Source organism: Blennius ocellaris (genome assembly GCF_963422515.1).
Source record: "Blennius ocellaris genome assembly, chromosome: 6".
Taxonomy (NCBI): Eukaryota; Metazoa; Chordata; class Actinopteri; order Blenniiformes; family Blenniidae; genus Blennius; species Blennius ocellaris.
Genome location: NC_137655.1, coordinates 9274510 through 9293470, shown reverse-complemented (window position 1 = coordinate 9293470; position 18961 = coordinate 9274510). Strand labels below are relative to the sequence as shown.

The following is an 18961-nucleotide window of genomic DNA, read 5'->3' as shown; positions in this document are numbered from 1 at the left end:
TGCTTTCTCCACAATGAATGGATGGATAAATGGATGGAGGAAGGGAGGGATGGTGCACAGTAATAAATGAGTTATGCAGACTGATAGAAGGAAGTTTCCATGGTTTATTGGGAAAGTGGGAGGAGAGAAGGATATTGTTGTTACAGGTAGATTTGCCGAGAATGGAGGCTAAATTTGATTCCTCCAGAGTCATCCTCTCTTAATTAAAAAGTCACAGCTGGCAGGTGTCATTTTTCCTCCCTCACTGTGGATTATAGTGACATATTTCAGATTTCACTTTAGATTACCAAGCCGCATTAATCCCTCACACACAGGTAGAATGTGGATATCCACATGTGTGATCAAAAACATGTACATGAGTTCCCTTTTTCAAGTGTGCGTGTGCGTGTGCGTGTGCATGTGCGTGTGCGTGTGTGAGCTTTCTCCATCCATGTGAAATGTTAATTAAATATTAAGAGCATGCTCGGGGTGGAGTAATCACCAAGATTAAGGTTGAGTACAAACCGGTGACTAAATCCAACTAATGGCACGTGCACAGCATGGTGTCTTTCTAATTTAAGTAATTTGTACACCACACTCCAAATCTGAATAAAAGCTGGAAGGCTTTGTTGAAAAAATAATAAATAAAAAATGGAAATTAAATGAAAAGAAAGGCTTATGTTTTCCATTGGTTTTGTAGGAGAATAAAACCTATAGAAGGATGAGAGACTTTCTCACTACAGGTTTTTTTCTTTCTCTCATTCAGCCTCATTAGAGAATAATACTGTGCTTACAGCGTTAATGTTTTAAAGTTACTCTACCAGAATCCACACGGGAAAAAGGACCAATTTAAGACCCAGTTTTAGTTGATGTATATCTCAAATGTGTTGTAAATACCTTTCTGAAGGTATTGAAAGGAAATTCTTCATTATACACTCATGCAAACATGTATTTCCAGCATTGAAATTCCGAGGAACATCCTCCAGTTTGTTGACATCTTCCGGTCACGGAAACCCCTTGGAGATTTCAGAGGCATCGCCACAAGATCCCATTTGTACGTGCAATCTCGATTTGTAACATTTGAAGGTTTATTCACAACATTTAAGATGTTCTATTCTCATGGCTTGATTACTCTTTCTTTGAGAAAGCCGGTACGTTTTTGGGCGTCTGAATCAATCAGATGTTGATTTATTCACCTGACCTGCCGTGATGACATCTTTCATAGTCCAGAAACCCATGCGGCAAGTTTCCGAAGATGAAGTCAGTTAGCGAAACATAACCATAGTTTGATGGGTACAAAATCAGCTTTGTTTGTAAACAGAAGAGCCTTGATAATTTGCAAATTGTATTTCGAAACGAGTTTCCAAAACATCTAGAGGTTTGTAGAGTCTCGCAAAAAAAAAAACAAATCTGCAGAATCTTGGTCATAAACTAGTCTCACAGCTGTCATGGACGTCTCCGAAACCTTCTCATGTACAATGTCTCTGTCTGGTGTCATCCAGCAGCTTCTGTAAGTCTTTAATGAACTCCACTTTGCTTGACATCTGATGATAAAACAATTGCTGGGAAATGAGCCCATATTTTCAGGGTCAAGAATTCTCATTTGGCTTGTTTCATAACGTTCGCAAGCGCCAGAAATTCATAGTTAGAAGAGGAAGATGTACTGTTGGCCCACATTGCACCAGTCATTTGTAAAACGTTCTGGCAAAATGCAATAAATGAATAATATGTAAAAATTTACACATTTGCATAGAACTGGTTAAATTGTCATAACCCAATGAGATTAAAATGAAATATCTAAAACAAGATTATCCAGTCATTTGACTCACTGGCTCATTCCTGTTTCTCTTTCTAAACTTTTAAAAGACATAAACTGCACCAAAATGAGTCCAACAGAGTACAGACATAAAGTACAGAGTTTGAGTAAAAATTTGCACATTTATGAGGTAACCGCCAGCTGTTTGTTTTATGGCGTTGTCGAACTCGCAGAATAAGTGCTGATACCACATATAAAAATTAAAAAATGAGAAAACCAAATGGGGATGCTGTGTTGTGTGTAACTACTGGCAGGATGGTGGTAACAATGCCAAAGCATTTTATTGGTCAGGGAGGATGTCTGTCCCAGAGGTGCAGTCAAACTGAGTGACTTCATAACAACCTTGAGATGTAAACTCACTCTGAATGCAGGTGTTTCAGTTCAACACGCATTTTTATTGTGTGACTTCACCATCTTTTCCACAGCTTAACACATGTAAACCATTTGATTTCATTTATCCTGGTTCATTGTTTCGACTCACTGACGAGTTCCTTCGGGTGGCTTTCATCCAAACACATTTGAATACACACACACACACACACACACACACACAGAGGAAATGCAGACAACGGTTTTAATTGAGTCAGCTCAAAGTGCTGGCTGAGCACAACGATATGACTGATATGGATTAGAACCGGCCTTCCCTTATGCAAGATGGATGCAGGACAAAGATTGGAGCAAAATCTTTGTCTATTGATTTACAGAAGGAGAAAATGACATTGGAAGAGAAAGAAAGAACCTTGTCCTCATGGTTTCTTTTCGTTTCGGAGTGCACGTGAATGTCTTCTGCCGACAGAAAACGATTGGTAAAGAAATGTAAAAGAGGGATGAAAATAAATGGAAGAGGGCAGAAAAAAGTTAATTGTAAACGCAAGAATAGGTGGCAAATGGATTTAGAGGGGAGCGAGGGGACGGAGGAAGAAAGAGATCTTAAATAAGAGTTAAGGAAAAGGATTCAACAACACTCATAGGAGTCCTTTATTTCACTTAAGGAGAAATGCTTAATGAAGGGAAAAGGTGAGGTGTGGACAGGGAGATGAGCACGTGGAGGAGTCCAATGAAGGGGCCTGTGATGAAGAGGTGTGGACGAAGATAACACGAAACGAGGACAGAGTACACTTCACTTTGGAATAAGTGGGCTCATTTAGGCAGCTTGGGTCTACCAAATACTCCATGTCAATCCAAATCCCTTTAAAATCCTTGAAACAGTCCTCGAGTTAAAAGAATGGGACTGTGTGTGTGTGCATGTGTGCGTGTGTGCGTGTGTGCGTGTGTCATGCTAAGAAAGAACTGTAAGACAGGGAGAAACTGTGTCAGTGTTGAGATGAGGTTGTGTGTGTGTGTGGGTGTGTGGGTGTGTGGGTGTGTGGGTGTGGGTGGGTGTGTGTGTGTGTGTTTTATGGGCAAATTGAAGGGTCTGTTAAAAGGAGAGAGATGAGCCCCTCTTACTGTGTGTGTGTGTGTGTGTGTGTGTGTGTGTGTGTGTGTGTGTGTGTGTGTGTGTGTGTGTGTGTGTGTGTGTGTGTGTGTGTGTGTGTGTGTGTGTGTGTGTGTGTGTGTGTGTGTGTGTGTGTGTGTGTGTGTGTGCTCTCTCCCCTCAGTATCAGTCTCTTCTGCTTGATCTCCTCGCTGCCTCTCCTCTGCTCACTATGCCGTGAAATGGTTTTTCACTAGACCATTACCCCAACCAGTGTGCTACACGGCTGCCACAGACCCTCTGCAAGTGAGAGGGAATGTGTGAGTTTGTGTGTGAGGCTGAATAAAATCAAGGGTATGTGTTTGGCAGCGTGCACGTGAGGAAGAGACTTTGACTTGATGTACAGTAGCTGCACTTGAAAGATAAAGCTTGTGCATATTTTTTGTGTGTGTGCAGGGGGAGATCGATCCTGTGCACTTGTTGGTGTGTGTGTGTGTGTGTGTGTGTGTGTGTGTGTGTGTGTGTGTGTGTGTGTGTGTGTGTGTGTGTGTGTGTGTGTGTGTGTGTGTGTGTGTGTGTGTGTGTGTGTGTGTGTGTGTGTGTGTGTGTGTGTGTGTGTGTGTATGTACAGTATGTCCCACACAAGCTGAGCTGTCACGGTGTTTGCCCTGCCCTGTAGTCCTGTCACAGTTGTCTCCCAACATCTAACATCCCTCTTTCTCTCTCTCCATCTCTTCCAGACTCCCACAGATTCAGACAGATTAATACTGGCAGCCCCGGTCGTAGCCAGTCAGTCAGTCAACCAGCTCTCAAACAAACCTCCAGTCTTCTGGCTCAGGCTGAATGTATTTGAGGATTTTCAAAGTTTCAGACGTAAACATTTTGCCACATAAAATGGAAGATTTGTGCTCAATATGCACACAAACATTAACTGTGTATTCAAATGTGTTTTGATGTATTCAAAGCAACGATGCCTCAGCCGCTTATGTTGGAAACAATGGCATGGTTAGTAGCAGCTCCTCTTTTTGTAGTGGTTGATATCAAAATTCTTGAGTTGAGTGATTATATAACTTTGTGTATTGTATTTGAGTTTATTTCTGACACAGCCTACGTGCTAACTTGTTTTATTTCTAAAACTTCCCACCACACTGACTGTTTGTGGATCACTGCTGTTTCACAAAAAGCATTTGTGGGATGAAGAGCAGAGCTGCGGCTGCTCCTTCGATGGTTTGTCAAATCGCCTCCGCCTTGTGCCAAACTGCTCAACAGCTCTGCCAAAGTACGTGCCAGTCACATTTTCATGCTATGATTACGTATGAGGATGGACAATGCAATAGCTTCCGAACCCCAAACAAGAACGGTAACTCACAAGCTCCGCCCACTCACAGGAGCGAATGTGAGCCGATCTAGAACACCAGGTTGCACCTTGATTAAGTTGCGCTTCAACTGTCGGGCTTTCTTCTCGCTTTGCGTCCTGATTGACAGCAGCTCTGAGTGGATCAGGTGAGAGTGTTGGCAGGACCTTAATTCCGCTGCACCACTGCTCCGCTCAGACTTTGGGTGCAGCTGTTCCCGTCTGCGCCAGATGGCAGTGCTACGAGCCGCCATATTTTGGCTTTAGTACAGCAGATGGAAGTGTCATTCATCTTTGCATGAGATACACTCACCTGCTGGTTTTTGAGTGACATCCATCATGTCTGTCCAACTTGAGGTCACTGTGGCTGAAGGCCGTTTACACTGTGGGCCGGCCGGCAGCTCATCAGCAGCCAAACACAGAGAGAGACAGTCACACACACACGCACGCACGCACGCACGCACGCACACACGCACACACACGCACACACACGCACACACACAATCACAACTGCAGTCAATTTAAAGATGTTGGTTCACCCTGTTGGTACATGAGGAGTATGTGCCTGGATGAAAAACCCACAGTCTCAAGGGAGAACATGCAAACTTCAAATAGAAAGACTCCCATTCAGGAATCTAAGCATTCATTCTAGCTGTGAGACGGGAGCGCGAACCGCTACAACTTTGTCTTCTGATCCACACAAATACTGCAGAAACACATGAAGATGCACACAAACACTTCAGCTGAGAAGCACAAAGCCATATATTGAGGCTGCTGCTCAGCTTTTGCTCTTCCAATGAGATTAGTTGCCAATAGAAAAAAAAAAAAACAATACCAGTGCTATCGCTTATGAAGGTTTTCTGCTACAATCTGACAGCCGCTTTTATTCTGTCTATCTTCGACACCTGCCGCCCTCCCTCATTTATTCCATCTCCACTCATGACTCCTCGCTTTTTCGTCACCTCTTACTCATCTGTCTCGCCTCTCAGTCTCCCCCGGATGATGCAGTCATTCACCCTCTCCCATCTCCTGTGTCCTCATCCTCACGTCTTGTTTTAAATCGTGTCATTAATGTCGCTTTCACCTCCCCACTCTGTCGCCCTCGTCTTCACCCTCGTTCACCCCCTTGTTTTATAATTCACCTCTCCTCTCATTCTTCTCCTTTTTACCACTTCGCAATGGCTTCATAATATCCCTCCTCCTCCCTCCTGCATCTCTTTCCCCTGCTCTCTCTAACTCATTTACTTCTCATTCAATCTACCTCTCTCTCTCTCTCTCTCTCTCTCTCTCTTTCTCCCTCTCTTTCTCTCTCCCTCTCTCTCTCCTCCATCTAATGCCTTTTCATTCTTTCGCTCCACCTCTCGATTCCCTCTTAATATCCCGCTGTCTCTCTACCTGAGATATTGAAGCTATAAAGACAGGTGTTCAAAAGAAAGCGGGGCCAGCAAATCTGTTTTATATGCCTTCTGGCATCATTCCCTGGAATGCAGCGAGAAGAGGCAGAGAAAGAGAGAGAAGAAGAAGAAGAAAAAAAAAGCTGTGGTCCATAATATCTAATACCTAGCACCTCGAGGAGAAAAGGAGAAAACCTAGTTTTCTATAAAACCTTTAGCTTTTTGTCTCCACTCCACTGGGGACACGCTCCTGCACTTCACCCATTATGCTCCCTTGAATTCCATGCCTTTTTTACTCTATTTTTCATTATGAGGGGGCATGCCATACACCCTTTATTTTTTTTTGCAGGACATTATATCTCTAAAATGTGCCAATGTCATGCACTAATATCCCATCAGTGTACCTGTGGAAATAGTTGTATGTTATGCAATTTTCCCTAATAGAATTTTATACTACGGTATAGAGAAAAAAGACATATTACAGTGGAAAAGTTGCGATCTGCGAAACAAAATAGGCTGTTTTCAGATTCTCAGCAGCACTCAGCCTCAGGGAACTCTATATTGCTACATGTAAGCGTTATGATTATAATTTTTTTTTTGTATTGTTGAACTTCAGTATGTACGGAGAGTCACTCAATCACCTGAATCGTCTCTCACTGTCTCACCCCACATCACATTGAAATGACTCTCATTTACTTTATTCAGTGTCTTTCACAAAAAAAAAAAAAAAAATGACTGATGCATGGTGTGCGCTTGCGTGTTCGTGAAGCGTGTTGACGATCTCGGGTTTAGTCGGCTTCTTTTAGGAGCGCCACAGCAGTTGGAATCCCCCCACTGAATAGATGAGGATAATCTGTTGGGAGAGAGAGAGTGTGGGTGTGTGTCTGCGCGTATGTGTGTGAGGCAAGAGAAATGAGAATAAGTGGAGTGAGAAAAAGTGAAATGTGAGGGTTAAAGAGGGAACCAGTGAGATGAGGAAGTAGGAGAGATTGAACTGTCAGCAGCTTGACTTAATCTTTTTTTTTTCTCCAATATGGAGATGAGACGTGTGTGTGTGTGTGTGTGTGTGTGTGTGTGTGTGTGTGTGTGTGTGTGTGTGTGTGTGTGTGTGTGTGTGTGTGTGTGTGTGTGTGTGTGTGTGTGTGTGTGTGTGTGTGTGTGTGTAGTCAGAGCCTGAGCGAGACAACTCCATCCTGTTTTGAAGTAACCTAATCTAGGATGGAGACTCCCTCTCCCCGACAGAAAAAAAAAAAAAAAAAGCCTCAAAAGACCGAAACTCTAACTCCAAATCCCTCATAACTAGCCTTTGTCAGTCATAAATTACCCCTGCATCAAAAACACACACATACAAACACACACGAGGGATTTTGGGGGGCACTGTGCACATGCTTACACTCAGTTTTTCACTTTATTCCCACTCGAAGTAGGAATCTTAATATATACTCTCAAGTTGAAACTTGAAAGATGTTTCTAAAAGTTTGTGATTTTTGTCCTCTTACAAACTAAACCAGTAGAATTTGAATTCAGCCCTAATGTACTTCTGTGTTTTTATCTTGGCCGAATCGATGCTTGTTTTCAAAAAAAACCACTTAAAAGTGAATTTTTTTAAGATTTTTTTTTTTCCAATATATTAAAATCTCTTGAAACTTTGATTTCTGTCTTGTTCGAATTCACTTTGTTGTTGTTTTTGTCACATTAGAAATTTCAACAAATGTCATGATTTTTGTGCTTCATTTGGCAAATTTACTGAAACATCCACGCACATGCACAATTTCTGCAGCCTGCATCAACCGTCACATGGTACATCATTAGCAAGGTGGTAGCTGGCTTTCAGTACATCACTGATTTATTCTCAGCGTTATGGCCTACTGTGATCATCAAATAAGGAACAGCCCTGACACATCTGAACTAATTTACGACTTTTCCTTCACCAGGTGCCAGGCAGAGGGACAGACCATCGACTGACACCACGATATGAAGAGGTGGAACGTCAGTACGCCTCCCTACCAAGGTACTTCTCCTCTTCTCTAATTAACCCTTCTGCATTCTGTCTCTCTTCCTGCATGTCTCTCTGGAGGCCTCCGCCTCTGTCGGTCTCACCTTCCCCTCTCCCTGGGGGACACGCTCTTAGACGTGGCTGAAAGCTGATCTCTAATTCCTGGATCTGCTCCCCCACCAAAACATACTCTGGCCGATGGCTCTATCAGTAGTTTCCAGCTTTCTTGTGAGTTTCATGTTTCCAGCTTGTGAACCAGTGGTCCACAACAGCTTTTGAAATCACATTTCTCAAAGATATTTTTTTTTTCTGGTTTTACTTTACTTTCAAGAAATTTCACTGGAAATCACCCGGATATAAATTGCCAGACGATGTATTTTATGTTGATGAAATCATATTTTTAGACTCAGATACGGTGTTATAAGCAATTCAGGGTTTTTGTTTTCATAGTTTTCTCCACTTTCTTGTCCATTTAAGTGTAATTTTTGAGCTGGTTCATAAGTAAGATGGGGACTTTCTGTATACCTCTGGTGAAATGTGGAGGTCAAGGAAGGAAACACAACCACCAAACAGTTTTTCTGCCCCCTGATTTACCCTTTTCCCCACTGTATTATATTGTTTTCCTCTGAGGACAGTATGAAATATGGCAAACATTAGGCGACACCAGAACTATAACCGCCTCCTGAGCAAATGAATCTATTCCTGAAATATTTCTCCCATTTATTTCTCATTATCTGATTTCTGATGCAATCAGATAAACACTCTGTCCCTGATTGGCTGCAGTTGTCCTTAAAGTATCTGCTGAATCCGCCTGGATCATGTCTGAAGAGTGCAGCTGTTCACTGACCATTTAAATATGTTGAAGCTCTATTTGAAAACAACCAAATTCTCAAGCCATTAGCAGTCACTCCCCATCTTTCAGCATCTCGTTTTTCATCTCCAGCATTGCCACCTTTTCTTCCTGAAAGACCTCAAACCTGATTCCCCTCTCTTTCTCCACCCTTTCAGTATCCTCAGATCTCTACATTTTCCTTTTCCCCAGACTCTCCTCTCCTGAGTTCTTCTCTTTGGCCCTCCCTTTGCTTTACAACCCCATCTGATGTCTTACTCTGTTCCACAATTACTTTTTTTTTTGTCCTTATTCATTCACAGACAGGAACAGCCTAATAGTATTTAAAGTCATTTTCCACCGTGTTGTGAACTCATATCTAAAAATAAAACGTTTCCAAGTGAAAATACAAGTGTAAACTTTGACGGCAAGGATGCGGCTAAGTTGTTACTTGCTTCCTCTCACTTCATTTTACTCTGCCTGTAACGACCAACACCTTGGCAGACAAACAAATGTTTGTTTGTCAGCAAGCGAGAGATGGAGAGATGGAGTCAGTAAGTGGAATGACAGACAGAAGGTTAAAGTGTCAGAAAGTTTACAGCCAGGTTCCCACCCCTGTTAAAAATGCTGAGGGATGGCTGGTTCACACCTCTTTGTGTATGTGTGTGTGTGTGTGTGTGTGTGTGTGTGTGTGTGTGTGTGTGTGTGTGTGTGTGTGTGTGTGTGTGTGTGTGTGTGTGTGTGTGTGTGTGTGTGTGTGTGTGTGTGTGTGTGTGTGTGTGTGTGTGTGTGTGTGTGTGTGTGTGTGTGTGTGTGTGTGTGTGTGTGTGTGTGTGTGTGCGAGAGGAAGAGTGTTTCTGTGTGGGTGATGACTTTGGCAGATGGGAATGAGAACAGTGATGATAGTTTTGAGGGCTGGCTGTGGTATCTGAAAAGCCTTGGGAAACTGGACACACACACACACACACACACACACACACACACACACACACACACACACACACACACACAGACCCTTACATGCACACGCTCGCATACAGTACACTCTGTCTCGGTTTCCATATTCAGACATGCACTATAGTCCATAAATGCAGTGCCAGTTTTACATGTATGGCATCATGTTTGACGACTACTGCAAGACTTTTTTTTTTTTTTTTTTATTCCCATGGAAGTCACTTCTACTATCTCCCTGCTTACTTTGACCCTCAGAGCGGCTCTGACATCAGGGCATTTCTGCAAGTCACATGCAAACCTAAACTAAAAATCAATGAATACAGTCTGGTAGCAGAACACACTCTGTTACACACATTAAACCATGTATATCGGAGGTGTAATACTTGTTTTTGCTCAAGGGCCACATGCAGTACAGTTTAGTGAAGCCATAGATGGAAGTTACAAAGATAGAGATATTATTTAATCACCCAGAATTGACACAAATTGATACAAACTAAGCTTCAATATAAGATATCAATAAATATACTGCCAAACTATCTTAAATATTATAATTTATCTACATATATCTACAAATAAAACATTTTTTAACGAGACTACTAAATAGTTTTAATTCATAATTCCAGTGCAATGAAGTAAAGGTACACCTTGAAAATGATCACATTGATCAAACCTGTGGTTTTTTGTTTGTTTGTTTGTTTGTTTTTTCAAAACCCAAAATAAATACTTTGAACTTTATCAATCTTAAACTCTACCTGCCACAAGCTTTCTACCGAGTCTTAAAAAAAACTTTCACTTCTTTACTTTCTTCTGCATTCATGTTTTCACAAATGGTTTGGCTTTAATATAAATGCTATTTGACTATTATGAGGTAGCTGCTATACAGTTCTGGGTATCTCTTCTAACCAGAGGATGTATTTAGAAATGTTACGTGTATTGTGTATTGTGAATTGTGAATTAAAATGTAAATTTCAGGTTTTCAGCTTGCAATGTTTTGAAATAAAATAAAAGTGTCGTTCTTTTTTATGATAAAGCAAACATATTAGTTTATAATTGAACAAAAATAGTATGTTATTGAACTTTTGTAGTCACTGGGATGAGATAGCAGATATACAATATACATTATGTATGTTTGGCCAAATGTAGTTTAGCTTGGCCTATTTGAATTGGCTCCATCACAGTGAACAGAATCCATCCCTGAGTAGACACATTAACCCAAGAGATGTTATCACTCGTTCACAGAAGCTCATTTATCTCTCAGTCTCTCTTTATTTATCTTCCTGCATCTCTGTCTGCACTCTTTCTCCTGCTGTCAGTTACCACTCCAGATATTTCACCATCTAGGGAGCCTGAAAAAGAAGAGCTCATGTTTGGAAACCACATCCCGGCTGTTGACCTTATGAAAACATATTATTTTGCCACGGGTCCCAGAAATAGCTGGCAGGCTGCAAGTGTGTATCTCATGTCTGCGTGCCTCTATATACCTGTACACATGCGTGGGCGCGTTTTTAGCGATCGTACATCGGGTGCATTTGCAAGTCTTGTGTTTATATTATTTCCCGGCAAGTCCAGAAATAACTATCGGGCTGCTTAATCAGGTACTGTATGTTTGAGTCAACATCAGTTTAACTGTAGCACCGGGTGCTTTGTGTGACTGAGTTTGTGTGTGTGTGTGTGAGTGTGTGAGTGTCTGTATGTGAGACAAGATTTTGATGGCTCTAAAATTAAAACATGACCCAGCAGTGGATGATGTTTCCCTGCCTTAAGCACAAACATTTCCCCAAACAAACTGTCAGCAAATGTCACTGCTTGAAATAGAGAGCAGTCTGCTCAGGCTATACTGTATATTTTGCTACGCCGTGAAATTGCTCAGCTTTTAGCCAATCAAATAAATCACTGGAAACATGCACACAGTTTGAAGCCATTTTCATCAGAACATCAACATGTATGTTGAAACGGATCTATTAGCAAAAGCAGGTTTAAAGCCACACAAATTATTATCACTTCCAGGAATTCCCAGAAGAGGTCAAAATCATTTTAGTTCAGGGGCCATATACAGTCCAATTTCATTTGAGTGGGTAAAATACTGGCGCAATAACTGTTAAATCTAAGTTCTAATGTTTTTCATTGTTGTGACAAGAGTATAAGTAAAAAAAAAGTATATATTTTTCCAAATATGAACAAATAGTACCAAAACACTGCTGCAATCTCAAGATTTAAAAGAAAGGTTAAATAAATGCTCATAGTCCATGACGACTCAAATTTGTGTATGTGACAGGAAAATAGCAATTTTCAACAAATAATCCTTGTATTAGCATTGGCCTGGCAAACTTAACCTAATTACCATTGTCAGTCTCTATTCAAACCCTATCAACTGCTAGTTTTTCTACCCCAACCCTTTTCTCAACATTAACTCGAGCTCTCGCCATATATTGTACCTTACAGCAGGAAAAATATACTTCAGTCTGCAGCACATCTTTTGTTAAGAACACACGAAAATAACACCTGACACTCTTCTATTTATTATTTTGAGGCGTTTATCCCAAAGATTTGAGAGATCGAGGGCTTTGTGGGCGTGGCACAGAAAATACAGAAAAGGAAGAAAAAAAGGGGCGGGCAGACGCAATTGCTTGTGCTTTCAGTTGAAACCCCTTCAAGGTCTCCTCTTGCCTAAAATTGCTTAAAATTACCTCTCTATACTCTTCACCCTCATCTCTTTCCATTGTATTTCACTTGAATCTCTCCCCTTCTTTCTCACTCAGTTCTGCTGTTAAACTGAAACAAAACTGAGACTCTCTCTCTACATCTACACATGTGATAGTAAGCTTGAATCTCAAACATTCCTTTTATAAATGACAGCTATGTGCTGTTGGGCAAAAACACACTAGACCCGAACGCATTTAATTACTTGGTAAGAGTTAAAGTACCTGCGTCTGAAATAAGGAGTGCAAGGCGATGCTGCTCCACAAATGAGAAAGATGGAGTTACAGAACATCTAAATACGTTGTGAGGTCATGTTAGAGAGTGAATGTACATCTGTGCTAAACAGCTCAAACGGCTTCAGTGATTCTGTGATTTGTAGTGTGTGTGTGTGTGTGTGTGTGTGTGTGTGTGTGTGTGTGTGTGTGTGTGTGTGTGTGTGTGTGTGTGTGTGTGTGTGTGTGTGTGTGTGTGTGTGTGTGTGTGTGTGTGTGTGTGTGTGTGTGTGTGTGTGTGTGTGTGTGTGTGTGTCTGTCGCGGTCAATCTGAGGTCAGTAGATGGCTATCAGGGTTTGTGTATGGTCAACATTAACAGGTTGCGCCCCTGCCATGTGTGCACCATTACGAACACATTTACACATTCTTTTTCTCTGCTTTCCAAACACAGACGCACACACAGAGACATGTATAGATATGCCTGTTCTTCTCGGATTATTTAATGTTCTTCCATTTAAACATGGCTCTTTGCTCACTTTGGAGCCACGTGTAAACACATTTGTAGCTGAAATAATTGTTTCTAAGATTGCTATCTGATGGAAATCATTGACATTTGCTGAAATATGAATGGGAATGAAGCAAAGTCACGTGACATTGCATCCAGGTTTAATGAGATTAGCACAGGCGATTTGCACCCAGTCTAATCCAGAGAAAGATCACTTTCATCCATAAGATTATATGACAATTTTGGCAACTAATTTATTAGAAAAAAAAAGGTTGTGTAAGTATGTTGTTAGTAAACATGTATACTTTCACCCTTAACCGACAGTGTATTCACAATTGATTTCTGTTTTAACCTGTACCTCATCATCCTGTCATAGCTGACTGAATTTGGCATATAAACTTCTCATAACCATAACTCATTAACTGTATTAATTTATAAAACAACCAGTCAGCAGAGAAATAGATCTTTATGCCTATTGTTCCACAATCCCAGACCCGTTTCAAAACCATCACTAACATGTAGTAAGATGGAGTAACTACCAGATACTGAAAGTTATTTTGGTAAAGGGGGCAGCGTCACTCACTTACCGCACCTTTTCCACAATTCTCCAGTCCAAAAATCCAAGGGAGTACCTTCAATCTAATTATAAGAGTGTAGCATTTGATTAAAATGACCTTACTCCTCACAGCACCTGTGAAACCATTAAGTTGTTGTCTTTGGGAAAGTGGCTCACCAGCTGCACAGAGTGGGGACGGGAGGTCACATGTGTCTTATTAAAGCAGCAGTTGGTTCAGCTCTTAGTGTGATAAAAAGAAAAATCAGAGCATGAAGACAAAAGTAAAATGGAAATAGACACATTTCAACCATTACGATAAATAGGCCGTGGAACAAACGTTAACGCAGAGTGTTTCTTCCAAGAAAGACTGAAGTGAAGTTGGGCTACAAATTGAGTCCTGTGACCTGCATTGAGCTGTATCTCTGCTCATGACTGCAGCTGAAATGCTCAACCTTGTGCACCTAAGTTTTAAGACTCGATTGAAGACATCTCCGCTAATAATGGTGTTCATTTGTTCATGAGACGACTCGCACCCAATTGGATTATCCAAACACCCTCTCCGATCCATCTTTGTAATTGTTCCTATTAGATTAAAAGAGCCAATCAGGGTTGTTGTCCGGGTTTCTGGGGAGACTGACACTTCCTCATTATAATGATAATTAGATGATTAGTAATTAGAAGGCAGATGTTGTTCTGTGTCCCTGTCTCTGTCTACTTCCTTCTTGTTATGGTTCCTCATTTATTTCCCTCATTTTTCTTTTCATCCCCTCCATGACCCCCCCCCCCCCCCCCCTTCCACTTCTCATTTTCATTCTCTCTGAACTTGGGGTGAAAGGACGTCATTGAATATCATTTCATTCTGCTGAGGAGGGAAATGAACCGAGAATGTCTCTCACTTGCCTTTCTCTTGAAAAGAACCCCCCAGCCAGAACTAAAGAGTTTCCCAGACCACTTTACCACCGCTACACAATCCAACCTATTGTCCAGTTGTTTTTTCTATGTTTCTCTGGACTCATTGAGACACCACTTGTTTGTCAGCCATGTGGAAAGACCTGGCCTGTTGTAGATGGCCTCCACCTCCCTCCCCGTGACCCAATCTTGCTCCGGACTCGTGGTCTTTCTGACGTGTTCTCTCATTGGCACTTTCAAGGCCTTTTGGTCAAAGCTTTGATCATCTGGATCGCGGACTCCAAAATGTTGGGTTACAACCTCTAATGTGTTGCAGGGCCAGCAGGCAGTCATGACAGGAGCATGATTTGCTTTCATATGCGAGGATCCCGGGGTGAGAGAGGAAATCTTTCTTTCTGCCGCTCAATGTTCAACAGGTTTTAGGGCTGAACTCTTGTTAAGTGATACTGTGCTCATGTGGAGTGAACATTGGGGAATCATGAAGGTTGTGAAAGTTTACTTCACAGTGTAATCACATCCAGATATGGAAGCCATTGGAAACGTTTCATAATGTACAAAGTAAAAATGTTCTTCTTATGCAAGCAGTTGAGCGTCGGTGTCATGTCTCGGCCTGCACTTTGCAGCTGGAAACCATCATTCTGTATGTCGGAGGTACACTCGGCTATTATCGTATATTACTATTTACTTTAGATTAAAGAACAAGACGATGGACTGTGCTTCATAAATTTCTACATTTTCAGCTGTGAATTGTTAACATCTGGCAGCAGTACAGTGGCCATCTGTTGGGCCTGTGCTGCTCCAGATATCCTCCAGTTTCAAAATCATTTTAGATGGTTAAACGGTAATGAAAAATGTATTTTTCCCATTACGTAAAGTACAACATGGGACACTGTGACTGTGCGCAATTAGGCAAAATCACTTGATTAAAAGACAGTGGATGGCGCGGTTCATTGTTGTTTAGATTTATGCATCAGCTGAGATGGGAAGCAACACACACTGCTGCAACAAATCGATGTTTAAGACACATCTGCCCTCCAAATGCTAATGATACTTCAGCAGATCATTGTGTTTGTTTTCCTTCAAGAAATTCTTCCATGCGGATCCGTGACCAGACTTGTGTCTTTGCTGGAGTTTGTGTGACCCCCCCGGTCTCTCTTTTACAACCTTTTACTACTTCAAAACTCCTCTTCGTGTTGCAAATTAGTGGGTTCTGAGGGATTGTAATTTTGTCAGCAATTTGTATCCTTCGGTGCTTCATAGAGCAAAATGTCCCCAGCTTGAAACTATTAGATCTCAAGGAGGGGAACCTTATTAACTCAAGATGTGAATAATGAAGTCTATTTGAATGGGGTATTGTGTTATCAGTAATTGATTTCATTTTGTCCCAAGAAAACACAGATTGTTATCGAAATGTAGTTGTAGATGATGCTGCCGTAGTTAAATGACATCTTCAGTTTTGCTCTGTTTGAGCAGCCGCTTCTTCCTGAGTGGGAGCCAGCGATCCAGTGTGGTCACCGGGGCAGTTTTGCATGACTTGCAGTCATTTGCCATATTTAAGTTTATCCATTGATCGTGTCTTAGATACATAGTTAATTTAAGAATATTTATTTTAATAAACTCTCTTACTGCTAATACTGATACAGAAAATAAAAGGAAAAAGGTTCCATTTCAATCCAAGGACAGCCATGCTGCTTGTTACTCGTGTGTCTGTTTGTCTTTCAAAGTAGGACAAGTGGATTTGTAAAAAAAAAAAAAATTATAATAATTAAGATCCCCCCCCCCCAACCCCCAGGTATTCTCATGAGCATGGCTTTGCCCAAACCTACAGTAATGCTTTATTCATGGTGAAGTGGCTTTCAACTCAATAGATTTGAAGAGTCATTGTGCTGCCGTCATATTGTTTACCTTCTCAATGCTATCACAAATGTGTACGTTTACCCTGAGAAACATTGAAAGTAATAATAATAATATATAATATACATGGAGTTAAAGAAGTGTCTCGCAACAGTTAAATTGACAGTTAAATTGAAAATGTTGCGCCTTCATAAAAGATAGTGTACAATCTTTAGTTTTGTGATATTACAAGTTTGAGTCCATACGAGGGTCCTTACTTTTTTTTTTTAATAAACTAGTAGAATCTATTTGTTAGAATCTGCAGGAGGTTGTATACCTGATCACATGTCAACGGGGGACAGGGAGGCCCTGCAACAGGTGGTGAGGGTGGCAGACAACATTATAAACAAACCACTACACCTCCCCTCAGAGACATATACACTTACTGCTTACAGATGAAGTCCAGCTGTATTTCAAATTAACACCCTGAACAGTGTCTGTTGCTGCCCCCTGGATGGAGATAGTTATAGGCTGTGTTCACACTTATGTTTGGTCCATAAACCAGTCCTAGCATGAACGCTGAAGACCATTTGTGGAATTGTGGTCTCTGCCACAACAAATCTGTTTGGAAAGTAGGATGCTTGTTAATGCAGTCTGGTGTGGTTTGATTAAAGTCCGACTGGAGCGTGAACAGAAAATCGTCCAAAGGACTACAGACGGATGAAATGCAGAACATGACTGACTTTGACACTGTTTTAATCATAGTTAATCAGAATCCACTATACTGTTTTGTAGCTTTATAATCTGCAGCTAAGTTTCCTTGCAGGTAAATATATCACCATAATAATTCAACCTGTATTCTTTTGCATTCAGCTCTACAACGTTGACTGTGAACATAAAATGTTTTTCTGCTTTGTGTGAACACTGTCTAAAATAGCTTGAGGAATAGACAAAAAGAAGAAGAATTGATTTGTTGTTTAGTTTTATTTTGTTTAGGTTTTTTTTTTGGTTTTTTTTTAATTAACTTTGCATTTCTAGCTGGAGCTGCTAAATGGTGATAATCAAATATTTTTTTTTAATTCTCACAACAACCCGATGCAAACTGCACATTACAGATGGATTTGTGTAGCAGGTGGGGTGAGAGAGCGAACGGGTCTGAAGCACATCGACCCACAAATGTGGCAGCAAGTTCATTGGTCTGTCGCTCCATCAACGTGTCTCACATTTGACTTGTTGATCTGAATTTCTTTCTTTTTTTTAGAGGGGTGGTGGGAGGGGGGTGGTCTGCAGGAAATCGTCGTCGGCCTCTGTCATTTTTCTGGCTGCAGCTTCGTCGCTCACTTTCCAAATGGCATGGCTGTATTATGATGGGATGCGAAACACCACTCCAAATCCCCATTGTTCTGCCCTCTCTGTGTTTCCGAGGCAACAGTCTCCTACCATCTGGAAGGCCCTCATCCCTCAGTTCCTCTCATTTTCCTCTAATGGCTTTCTCCTCTGTCCCTTTCCCATCTCATTTTATGTTCCACTCAGTACTGTTTCCTTTCCCTCTCACACACACATCTTTTTTTTTTCTGAACTTCTAATTTGATCCTCTCCTCCCGTTTCGCCCTCCTTTGTCGCCGTCACTTCTTCTCTTACTTTTCTGCTTTAAGTACTTACTGTATTACCATACGCTTTCATTTGCTCTCCACCATCCTCTCTTTTTATCCTCCTGTGGTCGTTTTCTCTCATTCCCTGCATGTCTCTCTTTCTCTCAACACTTCAGTTGTGTTCTTTCTAATACAAGGACTTTGAATTATGCACAATCACACATTCATAGTCACACACGTGGCACATTTCCAAACGTGTGTGCACCCACACTCACATACACAGGGGAACGTAATCATGTTAGTTTCCTCCACTAGTATGTAATTCATGCATGATATACGGGTGGATTGATCGTACTTGACAGAACTTTATTGACAAAGACAGATAGGAGCCTCTGAACGGTGTTTAGTTTCATTGAAATGTGAACAAGTAAGTCCGCGGGCTTGTGTGTGTGCTCGCCGCTCTAAAGCAGGGCCCATTATTCTCAGCAGATGCTGACCTTCAGCATGCCCGCTCTCTGGAGGGCAGCACTTGTTTCTCTGCCTTTTTTCCCCCCCCTTCTTCTTCTTTTTTTCCCTCCTTTTCTCAATCACCCTTCAGTTTCTTTTCTTCCTCTCCCTCCATCTCATTTCCCTCTCCTTTTGTCTGCTTATTTTTTTCATGCTTCTCTTCCCAGCTTCATAGCACAATCAATCTGAAAGTCTCAGTCGTTCTCACTTGTAGCTCTCATTTATTTTCTTCTGTTTAAACATCTAAACTTCTTTTTTTTTTTTTCTTGCTCACTTTTCTCAATGTCTGCTTCTCGTCCTCCATTCATCTGTCTTGTCTATTACTTTTTTTTTGTTGGAGCCTTTTGGGTATTTTGTGTGCTTCACCTCTAATTAACCCACCTCTTGAAGAAACCTTGCATTTGTCC

General features: G+C 41.3%; 1 protein-coding gene across 4 annotated transcripts in view; it reads left to right on the top strand.

Moving 5' to 3' along the window:
- Nucleotides 1-18961, top strand: part of pard3bb (par-3 family cell polarity regulator beta b) — a 218989-nt gene that overhangs the window by 187383 nt on the left and 12645 nt on the right. For all 4 annotated transcript variants that reach the window (XM_080497881.1, XM_080497880.1, XM_080497882.1 and 1 more), the window contains one exon: nt 7895-7971. In XM_080497881.1, coding sequence (XP_080354007.1) covers nt 7895-7971 — 77 coding nt within the window. The remainder of the gene's footprint in view (nt 1-7894; nt 7972-18961) is intronic.